The sequence below is a fragment of the Globicephala melas genome, chromosome 13, assembly GCF_963455315.2.
Source record: "Globicephala melas chromosome 13, mGloMel1.2, whole genome shotgun sequence".
NCBI classification, from domain to species: domain Eukaryota; kingdom Metazoa; phylum Chordata; class Mammalia; order Artiodactyla; family Delphinidae; genus Globicephala; species Globicephala melas.
The window spans coordinates 9,081,599-9,105,462 of record NC_083326.1 but is presented as its reverse complement, the minus strand read 5'-3'; the positions used below and the strand labels follow the sequence as shown (position 1 = coordinate 9,105,462).

The following is a 23,864-nucleotide window of genomic DNA, read 5'->3' as shown; positions in this document are numbered from 1 at the left end:
TCCTTTGTTTTCCTCTACAGATTATTATTCTGTAGAAATTATACAAATAAATGGTAGGAAAGTGTAATTAGCTTTGAAATATAAGTAATATTTAGTCAAACTAAAAAGTTTAATGCAGCCATTGGTTAATAATAAATTCTTAGAGATGAACATATTCTGAAACTCCTTTAAAACCAAAAAACACAGTTTTCCTTTTAAATAATATGCCTTTGGGGATGGTTTCTATTAAAATTTATTCCAATAAAAAATAAATATTATAGAGAAAAATCATTCAAAATATATTTTAGTTCAACTTATTCCATTAAAAGCCAATGTCTCTAATTACATAGATATTTAGTTCAAGTCTATCCATGATCCAGAATCATCTAATTATAGTTAAACGAATGAACAACAGATTGAATTACCAATTGATCAATTCAATTAGGCCATTAAGAAAACTGAAATCAGAGTTCCAGTGTATGGGCCAGTTATTTTAGTCAACCTAGTGCCCAAAGCAGATTTATAATTCATCAATTCAGTCTACTGTTTGGCACTCAGACATGATGAGATCTGAATAAAGTGGACCTGACGATCACTATGGCTGTTTCAATCCCTGCTACATTCTCCATCACAGACAATGAGGCATTTTAAACCATCTCAACTCTTAGTGTTTTGTTATCAATATTTCAAAAAAAAAATCCTTTACAATAATTTAATAGTAACTTACTCTGTTAAAAATATATAATTCCCCATAATTTTGTCTTCAAATATTAATCAACAAATTAGTTACCAATTTTCCTACCTTTTAATGAAACAAATAATTATCCATTTAATCTTGAAAATATACAATGTTACGAGAAAAATCTCTTTTAAAAATCTGTAATTTAATTTGAGCACAATAACACTACTACCCTGCTCCTAATCTCAGGAAAAGTGCCACTACCTAGCTTCATCTGAGCGTGGACTCCATTCCCTGCCTCTTGAGGCACATCTGATATGTCTCCAAGACCTGTCCTTACTATCTGCCCACCCATCTTCATTTCTGAATCCTTTCTGATACCACTTTAGTAGCAGCTTTTGATCACTTCTCTCCAGAATTAATGCTGTACATTCTACCGTATCTTTCTTCCTTTAGTTTATCGTCCTTGCTTCCAAGTTCTCCTCCTTCAACACTTCCTATGCCCTATGACCTAGTTAAACAGAATGCGTGCCGTTCCTCTGAATGTGTGCAGTTCCTCTGAAAAGCTCTTATCTCTATTTTCTCTGTGTTTTGCTGATGCGGTTCTTTCCTCCTGGTGTAGTCTTCCCTTGGCCTAGCTACTACTTGTTCTTCAAGACTGGCACATTGTTTTTCTCTCTTACGTAAGGGGATGACACTCTGTATTTCTTCTTTCAAAGAATGGTCTACTTGCTTTATCTATTTCACCCACTAGACAACCGTTTGCGGGGGCATTATCTTTCAACTTCGTATTCCTAGTAACCTGTGTGACGACAGGTACATAAGATTCACTCAAAAGCTTGTTGAGTAAACTGCAACTGCTTGCTGGAAGACAGCATTTCGAAACAACTATTTGATTCTTAAAATCTGAATTTAATAAATCTCTGTTACTTGGTGATATTAGACACCTGATACATAAAAGTGGCAACCTGAAATGTATTCTACATAAACTTGAATAAGGGCATCAAATTACATATTATTTAGAAATGGATAACTCTCCACACATATGCACACAAATGAAAATACTCTCTTTATGAACTGTGGTAAAAACAAGTGTTGAACAAAGTTGCAGAACTTCAAACTGGCATTTATGTTTCAAATTAAAGGGAAAATAGATAAGTTCATCAGTCAACATGACATTTAAATGGCCATGGAAGAATGTATTTTTTTTAAAGAGTGGTAACCATATACGTACCACTTTAATGCTTCTAAGTCATGTTAATAATATGATGGATTTCTATTTTAACTGTGTCTATCTTACCCTATTAAATACATGTTACAATAGAGAAAGGGCAATATACCTGTGTAATTATGACTTCCTCAAACTGGTACTTATAGAAAGCGGAAATTGATTCAGAAAGAATTAGCACAATTTTAAAAATGAGGAAACACTAAATGGCAACTAAAAGAATTTTGTACTTGTTGTGGATTTGTGAATTTGACCTCTAAACCAGTTTGCAAACTCTGGGATAAATGGGACAAACATGGTCTTCCAGCAAGGTCCTTTATGTGGTCAACAATATACAATACAGGATTAATCAAGTATGCTAATAATGTGTGTGTGTTTATTACCTTAGCTCATAACTCCTTTGTGAAGTTTATACTTGAATTCATAGAACTTTGAGAAAAATTCTCATTAGATGTAGTGATTTAAAAAAAAAATACGAGTTTTCATTCAGGTAAGTAATACCCACACACCTCCAAAGTACAACGACATATTCTTGATTTTAGCCAAATTAACAATAAGAAATTTGGCTTTAAATAAATCTCCACGGATTACAATGCAAATGTGTTTTGCAAGGTGAAGAAATGAATGTAAATGGTGATTTGATGATTATGTCTCTGTGCCTTTCAAATGTTTCCATTTCATATTTAATATTTAATTAGTCCAACTTTATCCCTTAATACCACTGGAAAACACACCTTTCGGTCGTATTAACATAGTCAAACATATTCTTGCCAATTTTCTACGTGGCTTACCTGGGCTTCGCATCTGATTGACTCAGATGCATTATTAAGGGTATGTGAATATAAATATTTAAAATTTTTGTGTATCTAATGGATGCGTAAATAAATGCATGTACGTGTTGGGAATAAATGCTGCATTTGCATCTGTCACTGCCTAGAGGATGGAAGGCAACAGTGTCACTGATGGTTATTGACACATTTAAGTCAGTATCCCTGTGACTAACAGAGGAGAGAATACACAAAAGGGTTAGAAGCGGTTTTAGAGATGTCCTAAATTGAGGTCTCTGGAAACTTTCAATCACATTGCTAGTCTGCATTTGGAATGACTTGGGGATGTTACCCTCTACCTAGCAGAAGGACTTGTGACCACTACATACAGAATGTGGAGACAAGAGCCAATGCCCTTTGACAGCGAGTCTGTTACAATTGCTCAAGTGTTGCCTTCTTTGTGATTCTCACAAATGAGTCTAAATAAACCCTACAAGTAAAATTAAATGAGAAAGTATTGATAGATATTACATAGATATAAGATAGTAGCAGTTATTGGAAGAGATCTTAGAAAATATCCATTCTAACCTCTGATTATTTAGGAGAGAAAAATGAGGCCAGAGTCTTAGAGATTTTCCAGGGAAGAGAAAGGGAGATAACAGATGGAAAGAAACATTTTCCTTATCATAGTATCAATCACACTTTATTGTAATTACTCGTATGTCCATGTTCACCCAGAATTCTATATAAGCCAGGCTCTGTGTCAGTCTCAGTCATTGCTGTATCCCTAGTACTTAGCACAATGCTTCACAGAAATGAGTGTATGAATGGATAAGCAAATGAATGTTCCCTATTAAGCTGGGGAAGTCTCTTAACCTTGCTAAGCCTCACCTTCATCCTCTGAAAATGGGGATAACAATAACTACCTCTTAGACTATTACCAGAGGAGAATCAAATAACATAAAAAATGTTTAGCAATGGGCTTTGCACAAAGAAGCACTCATTAACTATTAATGGAATGAGTGAGTGAATGAAGCCAAACATAAGGAAAATACCTGTTACTGTTGTACCAGAAAGTTCCAACTACAAACCATGGAGAGATAAGAAAAGCTTTTGGCATACCCTCATCTAATGGTTCATTTAGAAAAGAAGAAAAATATATAAAACTAAACGCAATACACAATACAGAACTTAAAAACAACTACTAAATATGTGTTAAAGGAAAACTTGCTCAAACAACTCTAGAAAATATAATTCTGAAGAGAATAAAGAGCGCTAATCTTATCAGCAATACCTGATAAGATTCTCACTTCCGCTTCATTTCCTGTTCTTGAGCTGGCTGGATTCCGGGCTAAGCATCGATAGATTCCAATGTCTCCCAGTTGAAGTCTACTTATTTGCAAGGCTCCAGAGGGCAAGACCACCACGCGGGAGTCGCCCGGGATGGGAGTCAGGTCTTCTTGGTTTTTCTGCCAGTGTATGGTTGGCATGGGCTCCCCAATGACTTCACACTTGAGCAGCACTGTGTCGCCCATGAAGGCAGTGACAGATTCTGTCTGGGAGAGGAACCTCAGTGGTCCTAGGAGAAACACAGGGAACAAAGGGTAAATCTTTCAGAGGAGGCACAGGAGTCACCAAATAAAAAATCACACCTGTATTCTTTTTAGAAAATTGTATTCTATAAAGCATCTTCTCAAAATACATCTCGTTTGCTCTCCACATTTTACCACATTACGTCTGGCCCAACAGTAGTTTCCGTGACTGAAAAATGATAAAGATGTTGCCATTAGCCTCTAGAAGCTAACTGTTTTGTTTTTATTGGGTAATAAACAGCCTTATAAAACAAACAAAGCAGGCAAGATCATCCTAATTTTATACATGAGGGAACTGAGGTTCAGAGCAGTGAAATCCCACATGCATTCACACAGTTACTACAATGTAATCCTGCCAAGGGGACCTGGTTCTTCCAAATTCTCATCCTATGCTCTTACTGTTAGCCAACTTTGGACAAAGGACTACGAAGTTATGGGGATTTATGAAGGACTGGCCATATGACATAACCCAGCGCAGTTTCAAGAAAGATGAGTCTTGAAATTATAGTAAAAAAGAACAGTCTTTCATGGGCTGACTCCTTAAGGTAAATGACCATCAGTATTTGCCAGTTATAGCTGTGGTGAAATGAAAAAATGCTTAAGTTGGAATTAGACTAGTTTGTGTTTCTAGTCTGGCTGGGCCACCTACTCTGTGTGAGTCCTTTGGTAACTTGTTTCATTTCTTTGGGCTATAAAATGAGATAGTAGCGAATTCAACAAATACGACGACTATGATGTTCATTTGAAATAACATGTAAAAAAGATGCATCCATATGGATGATTAAGCAAACGTAGGGGAAAATGAAAAGACAAAAGAATAAATAAACTGGCTATCACTGAGCATGAAGAATGGTGAGAGAGAAGCCTCCTCCATCATGATGCGGTATATGAGAAGGGTAGAAGGTATCTGGAGCCTGCCCTCTTGAACCCCCTTTTATGAACAGATGGATATTTGTGACCCTAGTTCTTTGACCGTGAAAACATTTTTTGTGATTACAAACAAACATATTTGAATGAATTATGTCACCACTGATGGATCATTGGCAATTTTACTTTCTAGAGTTAATGCAATTAACTAATATTAATTTCTTGATTTGTGTTGTATTCATCACAGTTATATTCCAATATTTTAATTTTACTGGAATTGGTTTCCCTGTATGTGCATTTCACAATAAAATTTGATTCATTCATCAGTTTGGGTTTCATGTCAAGTTTTTCTGATCATATTTGCATTACTGCGATTTTTATTTTATAGATCTATTATAAGTAGGTCAAAGTTTCCTAGGTCTCAGTTTAAATTTTGTCAAGAAACTTTCTACCGGTATTTAGTCAATAACAAATTCTAATGTGTTCAGCTTTAACTACTGTTAGGTTTATTTGGGGTCCATTAATTCTCACAAACCTAACTTTCCCTATAATCTGATAAAAATTTTGCTGGAGTGAAAAGGGCAAAGGCAAAATGACCTAGGTTAAAACATCATAATTTAATATGAGAGACAATCAGAAATGCTGTGGAGAAGTCTCATATCCTAGGCTAAGGTAGCATTTCATGTCCCAAAAGACTAAAAGATTAGTCTTTTGAGCCACAGGGTAACTGAATCTATGAAAAAGGAAACTACATCAGTATCACATACGGAATAGATTTAAGTTGCCAAAGATGGTCTACCACTCACTACCGCCACACTCATAAACAGACCTACAGATCTGGAGATGTGGCACCATGGTTTAGCAAGGACAATTGATTCTAGACCAAAGAGAAATATGAATTTTGATGCATGTGTTAATTTATCAATGGAAATATATCCTACACTTAGGTATTAAAATTACTCATCTGGAATCCAGATCCATGGAGCTATCTGTCTCAGCAGTACAGATGTGTCTACAGTGGGAGCAAACCACATGCCTAATTTTATTCTTCTCATTTAGTTAACTGGAAATAATCTATAACTATGCTGGATCCACCACTGAATGAAGATCAAAAGGAATCCATTAACTTGTGCCCTAGCTCATTGTTCAAAGTCCAATTTCCAGGCTGTCTGTAGCGTATAATCTTGAGTGTATTCAAAAGAAGCCACATTAATCTACTACTGATTGGCTTTGGTATGGATTTAAAGCATATACTTGAACAGCGAATGGTTTATATATATTACACAAGGCAAATCTGCAATGAGTAGTGTCCAGATGTTGTGACGGTTACGTATGTCAAGATATTTTTCAAATACGTTTCTGACTTGTTTCCTTAATAGCTTTCTTCTTGGTCTTCACATCCCTACCATTTTATTTTATAGTTAAGGAAACACCGTTGGGAGTAATTTACCCACACATACAAGTTATACATTTTACACAAAGGAGGTAAGAATAAAATATTTTTGATAAGTTGATAAAATATCTGGATACTTCTATATATTCAGATATATGGTCCTGTACAAGTTACATACACTGGATAAAATTCTAAATATGTATTTTACATCTGAATGTCTGTGGTATTCACAAAATTCACCTAAAGAGTTCCAGAGCATAGAATAAAACATAAAATGAAAGAGTAATTCAAATTGATACTCAACAGTTGGTTCCTTTATATAAACTTCATCTAGCTGGAAGAATCATAGATGAGGCATGAGATTATATATTAATATAATTGGGCTTAATGGAGTTGGCTATTGTTCCACATGCTTAATCACTATGGTTATTTTAGATCTTAATAAACAGGGGGTTGGAATTACCTCTTAAAATTTAATGATGCGATGTTTGAAAACTTCAAATAGTTGATTATTTGATATAGTGAGAAATTATAAACATGATTTGTAGCTTTTTCTTTGTGTCTCTACAAAGGAAACTCCAAGCATCAAAAAGAAATTCTAGGTTTACGAGGTTCTATATGGCTTGAATTAATGCTTCCAGTATTGTGCTGTCTTTGATCACTCTCATCTCGTGGTCGTGCAACAAACCAGCAACAGTATTAAAAGAAGAAGTTATAGGCTATCAACTTAGTACTATATTTTCAAGGCAGAGTATGAACACCTACTTATGAACATTAAACTCACTGTAACTCATAAGAACGAAATACAGTATTTTCATAAGAGTCATTTAAGGCTCTAATGCAATACAAAGATACACGTATAATTTTAACGAGATCTTCATGAAAAATAGCTACCCGCTCATCAAGAGCCTGCTCATGGAAAAAGCCTGGTTCAACTCATTAGATCACATTTGATAGACTGTAATCATAACACGAATGGTATTCCTATCACTATTCTTTTCTTACCTAAATCCATTCTAAACATAGTCAAAAGAGGAGCGTTTCTAAAGTTTTTTTGTTTTTTTTCACTCAAGAAACTCTAACATTCCATTTTCTAATATTGTCTCATACCCTAAATCCTGGTACCCAAGAATCTAATACAGTGTTCCTTCCAGGCTCATCTTCCACAATTTCTACGAAAGAATTCTTGGATTTATTGAACAGGTCTATACCTGGCTCCCTCTTGATTGTATTTCTCATGAAATTTCCTCTTAAGAAGTATACCTTCTCCCCTAACATCTCCCTATCAAATCTGTCATCATTCTTAAAGTACTAAGTCAAAAAAATCCTCTTTTCCTTAGTCTTACTTACCAGAAATCATCTCTTAATCTTTTGAATTTTTACAGAACTTATAACTTAAGATAGAATGACATAGTTGACTGTATAAATAAAAGGCTGACAAGTGTTTATATGTTTGTATACGTGTTTTTTCAGTCCACAGAATATATCAAATATCTACTGAAAGAAAAAAAACACAAATGTTTACTGAGGTTCCATGTCTAAGTAGACTATTACAAGCATGAAAATTTTGATAACTGCATTTGAGTGTTGGTGTATCACTTTCTAACATACTCTGTGGCAGTTTAGGATGGTGAATAACACACCTGGGTGCCAGATTACCTTGGCCTTTTTTTTTTTTTTTTTTTTTTTACAGAATAGAGACGTTCAAGGCCACCATAAAACCATAAATAGCGACTGATCATCTCTATCCATTAAAAAGATGCCTTTTTCCCTTGGCATCAACCAACTGGGCTGAATTCTAGGATGGGGCTTTTGGTGATTTTAGGAACCAAGTAGAACCTTTCTCTTCTCCTTGGGAATGTCCCACTTTCGGACAAGAACAGACGGGGGGGGGGTTGTTTGTTTGTTTGTTTAATTGTTGCTCCTTGCCTCCATTTGATATCAGTTGGTAAACAGAGAAATGGTACCAAAACAAAATGAAATGAAAAACCCAAAGAACAAACAGAAAACCCTAAATCAACCCTCAAGGTTGGTCACAGGGTTTTACATATGACAACATCAATTCGACCCCCATGCAATGTGATTCCCTGGAGAGCTGCTGGATCCAGACCAATGACACAGGAGACCTGAGTTTTATCACTGACACTATTCTAAGCTCCTTTATAAATTAACTCCTTTAATCCTAACAACAGCTCTTCAAGTATTACAGTCTCCACTTCATAGATGGAACTGGAAAGGCAAAGAAACTCATTCAAATGTTTACATTATGTATGATGGTTTAAAAAAAGGTTTTGTCCTGAATGATACTTCTTAAAATACCCTATTTCCCCCAATCTAAGTGAAAATATCCCCAAAGGAGTTTTTTGTTTAACATAACAGTACTTCCTGACTCTTCAACCCCCAAGTATCAGCACAATACTAGAAAACTCTGTTTAGTAAGTATATTCTGCCCCAGACTGAATTTTTACAGACAAACTTCAGCCTGAAGTATTGTGCAATTAAAAATAGCACACAAACCTATGCCTGGTTGTTTCCATGGAGGCCTTTCATTATTAGCCTTGGGGAAAGTCTGTTTCCCAGAATGAATTATACTCAAGGTTCCTACCTTCACACCTAGCCTGGCCCAGGATTCTAAGACAGCTGGACTTGTTGGAAGTGTCTCATCCCAGCTAACTGACAGGTTTACACATTACTCGCACCTCTGTACATTAACAAAGACCAGCACCTATTAGTGCGGGGTCAGTTCAGGAACCATAATAAGGAAAGAACACGTTGTTTTACATATGGAAAGATCAGGCACGCGTATATGGGAACTCCCTTTTATCCCCTGTCCTAGAAATGATAAACATAGACACTTATAACTTAAATTTTATAAGCTACTAATAGTAAAAGTGCCTGGGCTTAAGCATCAGAAGTTTTATTGATGTTAACTATCCTAATTACAGTTGTATAATAAGCATTAAATGTTGTTAGCAAGAGATATATAGCCACTATGAGAGTACCGAGGAGAAATGGGTCTCACCCTGTTTATTTCGATTTTTGTAAAGGATACTTCCTAATTCTCTAACACTAATTTTTACACTAAAAACATTCATTAAGTGTCTATTTATATAGGTTACTTTGTTAAATGTTACCCAAGGCCTGATAAACAGCCATAACTACAATTCTTTTCTAGAACATTTACTTACTATACTATCGGGTGCTTAATTACCTGGGATTTCATAGTACCAACACAGTATCAGAATTCTCACCTCCTCAGAGGGGCCTCCCCCAAATCGAGATAGAACCAATTATTCTTGTATGTCCCCTTTGCAACATTTACTTCAATTATAACTTATTAACTGTGGAGTTCATTTAATAGCCATCTTCTCAGCTAATCTGTAAATTCCACAAAAGCAGAGCTGGTTCTATTTTATTCTGTACTCTGAGCACTCAGCACAGTGCATGGCATATAATTGTCCATCATATATATGTCTAATGAGAAAGTATGTATGATTGGTCAGATAATTAGTTTAGGCAAATATCCCAGGCTCTTATACACTGGGAAATCTAGGAAGAAGAGCGTAAAGAGAGGCAGAAAACAAGGATTTATTCAGGGAAAGTGAAAAAGAGCTGAGCCTAATAAGCATACAAAGTCAACCCATACAGCCTTTCATTTGAAAAGATTGTGGGGGGGGGGGGGGAGTGATGTCTAGCGCATCCATGAAAATTTTATCTAAGGCCCGTAAGTTTAAATTGTGAAACAGTGATATTATGAATGAGATTTCCCCGTCTTCCTTCAAATCACTGTCCCCGGAAACAAAGTTATCAGTGGTCTCAGGACCAGCTCCCACCCAGCTGGGACAGGCAGGGCAATGGCTCCAGCCATCAATCAGGCTCTGGCCAATACAGATTTGTTTCAGGAGCTAGGCACAACCAAACTGTTGGCTGTCACCAGGGCAGTAGAAATGTTAACAGCAAAGCAGCAAACATTTCTCATTTGGGCTTTTCCTTTGTGATGCTAAAAAAAATGAGGTAGAAAATCACCATGGCAATGAATGCTGCTAAATCTTCAGGGACGTTGAAAGTGTGAGGCTCCGAGAATTAAAATAATGAGAACAATAGTCTCTCCGCACTCTTCTACCCATGCACACACGCATCACATAGACTAGGAGAAATCTTTCATTCAGATCCAGATAGTCAGAAAGTTTGAATAGCTTAGACATGCACTCTTGTTCATTTAATTCTAAGCTACTTTGTTTTTTAAGCAAAAGTGGAAACAAAGCATTCCAGGTTTCTGCCAGGACTCTCCTCCTCCTGGGAGGCCTCTCCTCCACCCACAACACCCTCAGATTGGGCCTATTCCTTCTTTGAAATTTGAATCTCAAAATGGTACATTCTTCTGATTTGCCCTCTGGCCTCTTTGGCAGACTATCAGGGTCCACATCTCCTCCTACAGAAGGTCTAATTATTAAGTAATTAAAGTTCATTTAATAAAAATAGACTTATCAATTGGGGGACGGACCTTGGGATTGGAAATCTCTCTTGCTTTTAAATATTCAGCAGTGTGGTAATATCCTGTAACTGCCAGAGGAGAGCTGAAGTAGATGCTTTGTTCGCTCCAAATTAAAGCTTCACAGCCACCTCCCTTCAAAGCCAGACCTTGTTTGCCCCCTTTTAATTTTCAAATTAGCTCAGAGGAAGAGAATAGACATAATCCAAAGAGAAGTTTTCTAGATCTGGTTGCTTTTCAGAAGTCAGAAGACCAATAAAGGGTTCTTAGAATATGTTACAAGCATATTTCCGTATGTCCCTCTGAGAGTGATCATTTCCCTCCTAACGTTTTCCCCCAGGTTTTTGTTTTTGTTTTAGCAACTTCATTTTCACTGGTGAAATTACAGACTCCTAGGTAGTTGGCTAAAGAGCCATGGCTGGAACGTGGCATTACAAAACAAGTCTAGGAAGCGTGTCTGTCGGGTACCGGCCACACTCCTTCAGTGTGTGATCTTTTAAGAAACATCCATGTGGCCAATTAGTTGAACTCAGAAGGATGTAACAGAAGAAGTGTGCAAGGGAAAGAAACCTGTAGGCAAATTACACAGTCGTTTGTCCAGCTCTGCAAGATAAGCAGCACATAATGAACTCATTTCCTTGGCAAAAAACAGTCAATGAGAAATGTCATCAAAGAAGTCTTTTTCAGAATCACGCTTGGGGTTTGTTCAATATAAATACTTTAAAGGGCTGGTATTTTCCCAGATCTCTGAAAACTTGATTATATATGAGACTTAGAACCAAGTGGTCATTTTGGGACTGCTGTGAGTGATCAAGAGCCAGTGTGAATGCAGATCTATCCCTAACCTCATCAAGTAGCCTTGCTAGGTTCTTGGCCTTCAAATCTATGGAGCAGCAATTCGGGATTCTCCAAGTCATCCTTCTTAGTAACATCCTTATGGCCTCTGGTAGCCAACGTGACACCTTTATAAGAATTGGAAAAGGGTGCCGTCTTTGAAGGGATGAGTTTAAAAAGGTAGCCCATGGGGTTGGCTAGCAAATCCAGAGCTGGATTTCAGGCCCCACCTAACCTTCCCCTGGAGACTGTTTTCAGGTGTGAACTACACCCACGTAACTAACAACTCTGTTGGCATCTCTTGACTTCATTACCTGCAATCAGTCAAGAATAATTTGGCTTGGCCCATCCATGTCTTTTGTTAACGCCAGGGTCAAACAGAGGCAGATTGTGGAAGCATTTTTCTGGGTAGCGTGTTAAAAGCTTTTTTTTCATCCTTCTGGGCTATTATACAACATATATTTCCCGGCACAAGACTGAATAATGAAGTGAGCTTTACCACCTCTTCCTCAAACTCACATGGTATTGTCTTCCTGGAGAGAGATTCTTCATAAAATCTAATCAAATTATATTGAACATCAATGCCATGATTGTACGTGAAGGTTAGAAGAGAATCCTTCTTCAAGGAAGAGCTAGATGGCATCCCCTGTACAGTGGCAGCTACATTTTCTCCTACCTGTATCACCATCCCTTTGCTGACTGAAACTAGCCTTTTACCTGTATATATGTATTAAGCCGAATAGAAACTCATTCTCATCATGCAGACCAAACAGAGTTGTTTGTTTGCTTGTTTTACTTTACTATAAGATTTTCTATAGGAATTCTTTGAAGGACAAACTTCTAATGTAGAAAAATGTTCATTAGTAATCAAAAACTGAAAATAATATAGCACTTTAGCCTACTGAGGTTGCAATGATTTCAAAAAATTACGAACAGTAATTCTGAAAGCATGAGTTGATACGCTACCTTTGAAAAGTGATTTGTCAATGTGCATCATAATAATTTAACCCAAGAACTCACTCCACTTCTAGGAATCTTTCCATAAATACATGAAGGAAAAGGTTATATATACACATATATACACATATATACACATATATACACACACACACAATTATTCAGTACAGCATTATTTAAAATAGTGAACAATATAAAAAGTAAATAAATCCCCCCCCAAATAAATAAAAAAGAAAAGAAAATAGTGAACAATAGAAAATGGGCTAATTGTACAATTGGTGATTTCTTAAGCAAATTATGGTATATCCACTGTACTTAACATTATATGACCATATAAAATTATGTTAATAAATATTTTTTAAAGGGAGAAAGTTATTTTTCTCATTTTTTTTCCTAAAACAAGCACATCTTAAAATATACAAAAGGATATTTTGCTAATGATTCTAACCCTCTTTTTAGTGTATTCTATTCAGTGTGAATTGTAAAAAAAACTATTCAGAGTATATCGATTTCATGAAGAGATGTTTACCTCCACAGGTTCTGACGATAACTTTATTGTCATTCTCTACTCTGCAGATAAAATCCTTATTACAAAACCTGAGATTGTTTTATAATCAATAGTTATGAATAGTTTTACAGAATTCAGTCTCAGGCTTTCCATCAAGCTTAAATCGCATTACGCATGGCTAACAAACGGTCACAACATTCATGAAAGTTGATTATGAATGCGGCTAATATCTGTTAGGCCTACTTGTAAACTGTGCTTAACTCAAGGCAGGCAAATCACCCAAATAACAGAAAAGCAAGCTCTTAAAGTTGTATGATATTTTGTTTTACATCATATAACTGTTACCAGCCCTTCCCTACTTTATCTATGTTCTCCTGATAACCCTGCCACAAAGCCCTACCAGCACTGATTATATCATCTTATGGGAATTTCCAAAGTATGCTTTCATTCATTTATTCAGTCAGTCAATGTTGTGGCTAATTTTATTTGTGGATGTAAGTAGGCCATGGGGTGCTAAGAGTTTTGGTTAAACATTATTCTGGGTGTATCTGTGAGGGTGTTTCTGGATGAGATTAACATTTAAATCAGTACATTGAGCAAAGCAGACTGTCCTCCCCAACGTGGGTAGGGCTTATCCAATCCATCGAAGGCCTGAAGAGAACAAAAACGTGGAGTAAGACAGGATTCATTCTCTCTGCCTGACTTTCTTTGAGCTGGGACATCGGGTTTCTCATGCCTTCAGACTGGGACTCGAACTGGAATCTACATCATCTGCTTTACTAGGTCTCCAGCTTGCCAAATGCAGGAGGACTTCTCAGCCTCCATAATCACGTGAGTTTCTCTGGAGAACTCAGACTAATACAATCAATCAACATTTATCGGGCACCTCATATGTGGCAGGCATCATCCTAACTGCCTGAGAAATATAATGATGAACGATCAATGCTAGCTTTTGTCAAAGGGCTTTTCTGGATTTTGGAAACCTAGAGGAGGAGTGTAAGATTCATATTCATCATATTTCTTGAGTGAAACATGGCAAAGCCCCAATAAAGGGGAGCCCATAAGCAGAAAAACTTAGCAAGAGATTATCCAATGAGTTTCAAAGGTCACTGAAACAAGAATCCATCAGGTTATAACTGTTTCAAACTTTTAATTGAGCATATTATCCAAAGGATTAAATGATCTTCTAGCTGTTAATCTATTAACCCAGATGTTTATTCTTCTTATTACCAGTAGCTTTGATTGAATACATGTGAGGCACTACATAATGTATAATATATAGTCTCTACATAGCTGTAAAGGGCCCTACTGAAGTTCCCTGGCAACATTTTTCACTCTCAGTTTGTTACATAGGATCACCCTCCTTTCAATATGAATGATTTTTTTCCTGTCAAAAATATGTGACTGAATCGTATATTCAAAACTTGTAGACATAGACCAAAGAAAGGAGAAACCTAAATGGAACAAGTTTTCAATAAAAGGAGGCAGCGGAGAGAGTAGTTTCAGCTCAATACTTCTATTTCAGTATATAATTAATTAAAGCTTAGCTATTGATAATAGCTAAGAGTCACATCAAATACATCAAAAGATTCAATTTTTTCTCTCATAATTCCAGTACTATTTTTTCTTTTTTTTTCCACCAGTATTATTTTTTCTCCCCACAAAATCCATCTGTAACATAAGAATCAAGGAACCCCAGCAGAAATAATCATTTCGATTAAAAACTGCTGGTAAATCCGTATAATTTTAACTTTCATTTGGAAGTAACTACTGGGAGAAAATTGGAGCTAATGGAACACATTTGCATGCTGTGCATTTGTACAATGAAAATGGAAAGTCAAAATATGTCTGCTTCATTGCTGAATGTGTATGATTTTCCACCTTCTCTACTAAGACCTTGAGGAAATCAAACTTTTTAAAGAATTACCAAAATTTTGTAGCTTGACCCAGGTAACAAAATATCCCTGATAGAATGAACTGTTCAAATGAAAAAAAAAAAAAATGTCTGATGCCCAAATTCATGCTTTGGGATTTGTCTCATACTCACCAGAATCAATATCCACCAAAAGAATGTGAAGTAGTTATTTACTGCAACATATCTTTCTGTATACCTAATCCCCAGCAATCATCTGGCTGTAGAAGAATGTCAGTAAATTAGAGAATAGTAAATCATCCTTCCTGAAAATCTTTCAGTTGTGGAGTCATTTTCATGGGCCCAGTTGCATCATCTGATACTTGGACTGGGAATAAGGTGGGAAAAGGGCATGCGTGGGCAGTCAGAGAGAGATTTTCTTCCCTGCTCCTAAGGGACCAGGCATGGGGTACAGGTATGTGTGGTAGGAAGCAAAATACTCCTTCAGGATAGCATTAGTCTCAAGTATGAGAGTACTTACACACTTTTTATAGAACCACGAATAACATTACTTCCAAGCTTGTTTATGATCTTTCCTGATCTTATGATCTTTGAATATAAAAAGAAATATTCCTTAAAAAGCATGGTTCAATAAGTAGAAAATGAGCTTTGAAGAGCAGTGGGCAAAAGGGAGGATAGCAAAAGATTAGACTGGATATGTCATATAATACAGATAATTCAGACACCTTATACCATCTTGGTAAGTTTGTATTTCATTTCAGTTACATTGAGAAGTTATTAAGGAATTTTGATCACGGAAATTACATGACTGGATATACATTTTTTGAAGACCATTCTTGTTGCTATGTAGAGGATAGTTAGTGGGGGTAGGTCAGAGGTGAAGGCAAGACTGAAAGCAGGAATCTTACAAACTTAACAGTAGTTGAAGTGAAAGAAAACTGGGTCTGTTTTGGGAAAGGCAATGTCGTGCTAGCCTCCTTTTGACTCCCCCCGCTGGGCCTGGAACACATCCTTACCAAGGAATAAAAAGCTCACATAGCCTGTGCTGGCCTATCACCTTGTGTGAGGATATCTTTCCATTTCTTACTCAATGAATGTTCCTTTGTTCTGATTAGGTGTGTAGGTCATTGACCCTCAGGCACATCCCCCATCTTCAGTATTTCAAACTCCACAGCAGGGTTTTGGGTTTTTTCTACTGTGGTGCAGAGGGGTGCAGGTAGACTGATTGCCCAGCACCAGCTTTGCGGGGAACACTGACCATGGGGGACCACTGCCTACTACTGGAGCTGAACTTGCTCTGTTTCTTCTATGTGAATAAAACATTGTTCCAGCCAGTGCTTGGCTGTGTTGTTTTCCTTGGCAATTCTGATACCAAGACACAGTGGACAGAAGTGTCTGGAATCCTCCCCTGGGATTGATAACAGGTGCACAGTGCTCTGTTCCGCAGCTTGGGAAAGTGAGATAACAGTGAGAATAGAGAAAAAGAGAGATGCTAGATATATCTGAGGCATAATCATAGGACTTGTTGAAGGTTGAGCGTGGGTTGTGAGGGAAAGGGATGGATCAAGAATGAGCCCTGGTAATTCAAAAAGAATCGTGTACCACAATGTTCACTGAAGCTCTATTTACAATAGCCAGGACATGGAAGCAACCTAAGTGTCCATCAACAGATGAATGGATAAAGAATATGTGGCATGTATATACAATGGAATATTACTCAGCCATAAAAAGGAATGAAATTGAGTTATTTGTAGTGAGGTGGATGGACCTAGAGTCTGTCATACAGAGTGGAGTAAGTCAGAAAGAGAAAAACAAATACTGTATGCTAACACACATATATGGAATCTAAACAAAAAATGGTTATGAGGAACCTAGGGGCAGGATGGGAATAAAGATGCTGACCTGCTAGAGAATGGACTTGAAGACATGTGGAGGAGGACGGGTAAGCTGGGACGAAGTGAGAGAGTGGCATGTACAGATATACACTACCAAATGTAATATAGATAGCTAGTGGGAAGCAGCCGCATAGCACAGGGAGATCAGCTCCGTGCTTTGTGACCATCCAGGGGGGTAGGATATGGAGTGTGGGAGGGAGATATGGGAATATATGTATATGTATAGCTGATTCACTTTGTTATACAGCAGCAACTAACACACCATTGTAAAGCAATTATATTACAATAAAGATGTTTAAAAAAAAAAGAAAAGAAGGTACTGTCAGTGTGTCAAGTTATATACTCATTATATAGACTGTAGTTACTCTTCAATTATCATATATTCAATTGTTTCTGGATTATACTGTTTATGGCTCCTCCTTCAACTTCTACATATTACTTCCCTGAAAGAGCCTCAATTCTCTGATTCACTAGAAATACCTATGTTGACTCTGGAAAGAGTGTTATATTCTCAATAATCTGTTGATTACAGCTGCTGCAACTTGGTCTTGAGCTTGTGTCAATTCATCATAAACAATTTCAAACGTGATTATTACTTCTGAAGTCTCTATCTTTCTACATTTTATAGGAGATTTTCTAAATAAATAACAATGCTAATTAAAAAAACAAAAAAAAAAAAAACAGCCCTGGTCTGGTTTCCAAATAAAATGTTTAGGCTGTGGGGTAAGGGATTTTGGCTTTGGGTTAAGTGGGTATATGTGGTGGTTTGAAAGAAACAAGAAGAAAACACACTAGAGTAAGAGATGTGATATTAAAACTAAAACAAAAAGACGCGGAGATCACCTTCCTCCCCACATATACACCAGAAATATATCTACACGTGGAACAACTCCTACAGAGCATCTACTGAACGCTGGCAGAAGACCTCAGACCTCCCAAAAGGCAAGAAACCCCCCATGTACCTGGTTAGGGCAAAAGAAAAAAATAAACAGAGACAAAAGGACAGGGACGGGTCCTGCACCAGCGGGAGGGAGCTGTGAAGGAGGAAAAGTGTCCACACGCTAGGAAGCCCCTTCGCGGGTGGAGACTGCGGGTGGTGGAGTGGGGGAGCTTCGGGGCCGCGGAGGAGAGCACAGCAACAAGGGTGCGGAGGGCAAAGCGGAGAGATTCCAGCGCAGAGGATCAGGGCCGACCAGCACTCACCAGCCGAGAGGCTTGTCTGCTCACCCGCCGGGGCGGGCGGGGCTGGGAGCTGAGGCTCCCGCTTCGGTCGGAGCGCCAGGAGAGGACTGGGGTTGGCGGTGTGAACACAGCCTGCAGGGCGTTATTGCACCGCGGCTAGCCGGGAAGGAGTCCGGGGAAAAGTCTGGACCTGCCGAAGAGCCAAGAGACTTTTTCTTCCCTATTTCCTGGTGCGCGAGGAGAGGGGATTAAGAGCGCCGCTTCAAGGAGCTCCAGAGACGGGAGCGAGCCGCAGCTAAAAGCGCGGACCCCAGAGACAGACATGAGACGCTAAGGCTGCTGCTGCCGCCACCAAGAAGCCTGGGTGCGAACACAGGTCACTATCCACACCCCCCTTCCGGGGAGCCTGTGCAGCCCGCCACTGCCAGGGTCCAGGGATCCAGGGACAACTCCCCCGGGAGAACGCACGGCGCGCCTCAGGCTGGTGCAACGTCACGCCGGCCTCTGCCGTCGCAGGCCCACCCCGCACTCCGTGACCCTCCCTACCCCCCAGAGCTTGAGTGAGCCTGAGCCTCCGAATCACCGGCTCCTTTAACCCCGTCCTGTCCGAGCAAAGGACAGATGCCCTCCGGCGACCTACATGCACAGGCGGGGCCAAATCCAAAGCTGAGCCCCTGGGAGCTGTGAGAACAAAGAAGAGAAAGGGAAATCTCTCCCAGCAGCCTCAGAAGCAGCGGAATAAAGCTCCACAATCAACTTGATGTACCTGCATCTGTGGAATACCCGAATAGACAACGAATCATCCCAAATTAAGGAGCCGTGTGGATGAAAGGCTCTTGGTGCTGCAGCCAGGAGTTAGTGCTGTGCCTCTGAGGTGGGGGAGCCAACTTCAGGACGCTGGTCCACAAGAGGCCTCCCAGCTGCACATAATATCAAACTGCGAAAATCTCCCAGAGATCTCCATCTCAACGCCAGCACCCAGCTTCACTCAACGACCAGCAAGCTACAGTGCTGGACATCCTATGCCAAACAACTAGCAAGACAGGAACACAACCCCACCCATTAGCAGAGAGGCTGCCCAAAATCATAATAAGTCTACAGACACCCCAAAACACATCACCAGACGTGGACCTGCCCACCAGAAAGACAAGATCCAGCCTCATCCACCAGAACACAGGCACTAGTACCCTCCACCAGGAAGCCCACTGAACCAACCTCAGCCACTGGGGACAGACACTAAAAACAACAGGAACTATGAACCTTCAGCCTGCAAAAAGGAGACCCCAAACACAGTAAGATAAGCAAAATGAAAAGACAGAAAAACACACAGCAGATGAAGGAGCAAGATAAAAACCCACCAGACCTAACAAATGAAGATGAAACAGGCAGTCTACCTGAAAAAGAATTCAGAATAATGATAGTAAAGATGATCCAAAATCTTGGAAATAGAATAGACAAAATGCAAGAAACAGTTAACAAGGACCTAGAAGAACTAAAGATGAAACAAACAATGATGAACAACCCAATAAATGAAATGAAAAATACTCTAGATGGGATCAATAGCAGAATAATTGAGGCAGAAGAACGGATAAGTGACCTGGAAGATAAAATAGTGGAAATAACTAATGCAGAGCAGAATAAAGAAAAAAGAATGAAAAGAACTGAGGACAGTCTCAGAGACCTCTGGGACAACATTAAACGCACCAACATTCGAATTATAGGGGTTCCAGAAGAAGAAGAGAAAAAGAAAGAGACTGAGAAAATATTTGAAGAGATTCTAGTTGACAACTTCCCTAATATGGGAAAGGAAATAGTTAATCAAGTCCAGGAAGCACAGAGAGTCCCATGCAGGATAAATCCAAGGAGAAATACGACAAGACACATATTAATCAAACTGTCAAAAATTAAATACAAAGAAAGCATATTAAAAGCAGCAAGGGAAAAACAACAAATAACACACAAGGGAATCCCCATAAGGTTAACAGCTGATCTTTCAGCAGAAACTCTGCAAGCCAGAAGGGAGTAGCAGGACATATTGAAAGTGTTGAAGGAGAAAAACCTGCAACCAAGATTACTCTACCCAGCAAGGATCTCATTCAGATTTGATGGAGAAATTAAAACCTTTACAGACAAGCACAAGCTGAGAGAGTTCAGCACCACCAAACCAGCTCTACAGCAACTGCTAAAGTAGCTTCTCAAGGCAAGAAACAAACACAAGGAAAAGACCTACAATAACAAACCCAAAACAATTAAGAAAATGGGAATAGGAACATACATATCGATAATTACCTTAAATGTAAATGGACTAAATGCTCCCACCAAAAGACACAGATTGGTTGAATGGATACAAAAACAAGACCCATATATTTGCTGTCTACAAGACACCCACTTCAGACCTAGAGACACATACAGACTGAAAGTAAGGGGATGGAAAAAGGTATTTCATGCAAATGGAAATCAAAAGAAAGCTGGAGTAGCAATTCTCATATCAGACAAAATAGACTTTAAAATAAAGACTATTACAAGACACAAAAAAGGACTCTTCATAATGATCAAGGGATCCATCCAAGAAGAAGATATAACAATTGTAAATATTTATGCACCCAACATAGGAGCACCTCAATACATAAGGCAAATACTAACAGCCATAAAAGGGGAAATCGACAGTAACACATTCATAGTAGGGGACTTTAACACCCCACTTTCACCAATGGACAGATCATCCAAAATGAAAATAAATAAGGAAACACAAGCTTTAAATGACACATTAAACAAGATGGACTTAATTGATATTTATAGAACATTCCATCCAAAAACAACAGAATACACATTTTTCTCAAGTGCTCATGGAACATTCTCCAGGATAGATCATATCTTGGGTCACAAATCAAGCCTTGGTAAATTTAAGAAAACTGAAATTGTATCAAGTATCTTTTCTGACCACAACGCTATGAGACTAGATATCAATTACAGGAAAAGATCTGTAAAAAATACAAACACATGGAGGCTAAACAATGCACTACTTAATAACGAAGTGATCACTGAAGAAATCAAAGAGGAAATCAAAACATACCTAGAAACAAATGACAATGGAGACACGACGACTCAAAATCTATGGGATGCAGCAAAAGCAGTTCTAAGAGAGAAGTTTATAGAAATACAATCCTACCTTAAGAAACAGGAAACATCTTGAATAAACAACCTAACCTTGCACCTAAAGCAATTAGAGAAAGAAGAACAAAAAAAACCCAAAGTTAGCAGAAGGAAAGAAATCATAAAAATCAGAGCAGAAATAAATGAAAAAGAAATGAAGGAAACGATAGCAAAGATTAATAAAACTAAAAGCTGGTTCCTTGAAAGGATAAACAAAATTGATAAACCATTAGCCAGACTCATCAAGAAAAAAAGGAGAAGACTGAAATCAATAGAATTAGAAATGAAAAAGGAGAAGTAACAAGTGACACTGCAGAAATACAAAAGATCATGAGAGATTACTACAAGCAACTCTAAGCCAATAAAATGGACAACCTGGAAGAAATGGACAAATTCTTAGCAAGGCACAACCTGCCAAGACTGAATCAGGAAGAAATAGAAATTATGAACAGACCAATCACAAGCACTGAAATTGAAACTGTGATTAAAAATCTTCCAACAAGCAAAAGCCCAGGACCAGATGGCTTCACAGGTAAATTCTATCAAACATTTAGAGAAGAGCTAACACCTATCCTTCTCAAACTCTTCCAAAATATAGCAGAGGGAGGAACACTCCCAAACTCATTCTACGAGGCCACCATCACCCTGATACCAAAACCAGACAAGGATGTCACAAAGAAAGAAAACTACAGGCCAATATCACTCATGAACATAGATGCAAAAATCCTCAACAAAATACTAGCAAACAGAATCCAACAGCACATTAAACGGATCACACACCATGATCAAGTGGGGTTTATTCCAGGAATGCAAGGATTCTTCAATATACGCAAATCAATCAACGTGATACACCATATTAACAAATTGAAGGAGAAACACCATATGATCATCTCAATAGATGCAGAGAAAGCTTTTGACAAAATTCAACACCCATTTATGATAAAAACCCTGCAGAAAGTAGGCATAGAGGGAACTTTCCTCAACATAATAAAGGCCATATATGACAAACCCACAGCCAACATCGCCCTCAATGGTGAAAAACTAAAAGCATTTCCACTAAGATCAGGAACAAGACAAGGTTGCCCACTCTCACCACTCTTATTCAACATAGTTTTGGAAGTTTTAGCCACAGCAATCAGAGAAGAAAAGGAAAAGGAATCCAAATCGGAAAAGAAGAAGTAAAGCTGTCACTGTTTTCAGATGACATGATACTATACATAGAGAATCCTAAAGATGCTACCAGAAAACTACTAGAGCTAATCAATGAATTTGGTAAAGTAGCAGGATACAAAATTAATGCACAGAAATCTCTGGCATTCCTATACACTAATGATGAAAAATCTGAAAGTGAAATCAAGAAAACACTCCCATTTACCACTGCAACAAAAAGAATAAAATATCTAGGAATAAACCTACATAAGGAGACAAAAGACCTGTATGCAGAAAATTATAAGACACTGATGAAAGAAATTAAAGATGATACAAATAGATGGAGAGATATGCCATGTTCTTGGATTGGAAGAATCAACATTGTGAAAATGACTCTACTACCCAAAGCAATCTAGAGATTCAATGCAATTCCTATCAAACTACCACTGGCATTTTTCACAGAACTAGAAGAAAAAAATTCACAATTTGTATGGAAACACAAAAGACCCCGAATAGCCAAAGCAATCTTGAGAATGAAAAACGGAGCTGGAGGAATCAGGCTTCCTGACTTCGGACTATACTACAAAGCTACAGTAATCAAGACAGTATGGTACTGGCACAAAAGCAGAAATATAGATCAATGGAACAGGACAGAAAGCCCAGAGATAAACCCATGCACATATGGTCACCTTATCTTTGATAAAGGAGGCAGGAATGTACAGTGGAGAAAGGACAGCCTCTTCAGTAAGTGGTGCTGGGAAACCTGGACAGCTACATGTAAAAGTATGAGATTAGATCACTCCCTAACACCATACACAAAAATAAGCTCAAAATGGATTAAAGACCTAAATGTAAGGCCAGAAACTATCAAACTCTTAGAGGAAAACATAGGCAGGACACTCTATGACATAAATCACAGCAAGATCCTTTTTGACCCACCTCCTTGAGAAATGGAAATAAAAACAAAAATAAAGAAATGGGACTTAATGAAACTTAAATCTTTTGCGCAGCAAAGGAAACCATAAACACGACCAAAAGACAATCCTCAGATTGGGAGAAAATATTTGCAAATGAAGCAACTGACAAAGGATTAATCTCCAAAATTTATAAGCAGCTCATGCAGCTTAATAACAAAAAAGCAAACGACCCAATCCAAAAATGGGCAGAAGACCTAAATAGACATTTCTCCAAAGATATACAGATTGCCAACAAACACATGAAAGAATGCTCAACATCACTAATCATTAGAGAAATGCAAATCAAAACTTCAATGAGGTATCATCTCACACCAGTCAGAATGGCCATCATCAAAAAAT

The 23,864-nt window shown here is 38.0% G+C and overlaps 1 protein-coding gene across 1 annotated transcript in view; it reads right to left on the bottom strand.

The window, feature by feature from the left end:
• The window catches only part of DCC (DCC netrin 1 receptor), a 1,168,069-nt gene that overhangs the window by 650,303 nt on the left and 493,902 nt on the right, over positions 1 to 23,864 (bottom strand). Inside the window, exon 3 of the mRNA XM_060310806.1 lies at positions 3,948 to 4,232. Within this exon, the coding sequence (XP_060166789.1) occupies positions 3,948 to 4,232 (285 nt within the window). The remainder of the gene's footprint in view (positions 1 to 3,947; positions 4,233 to 23,864) is intronic.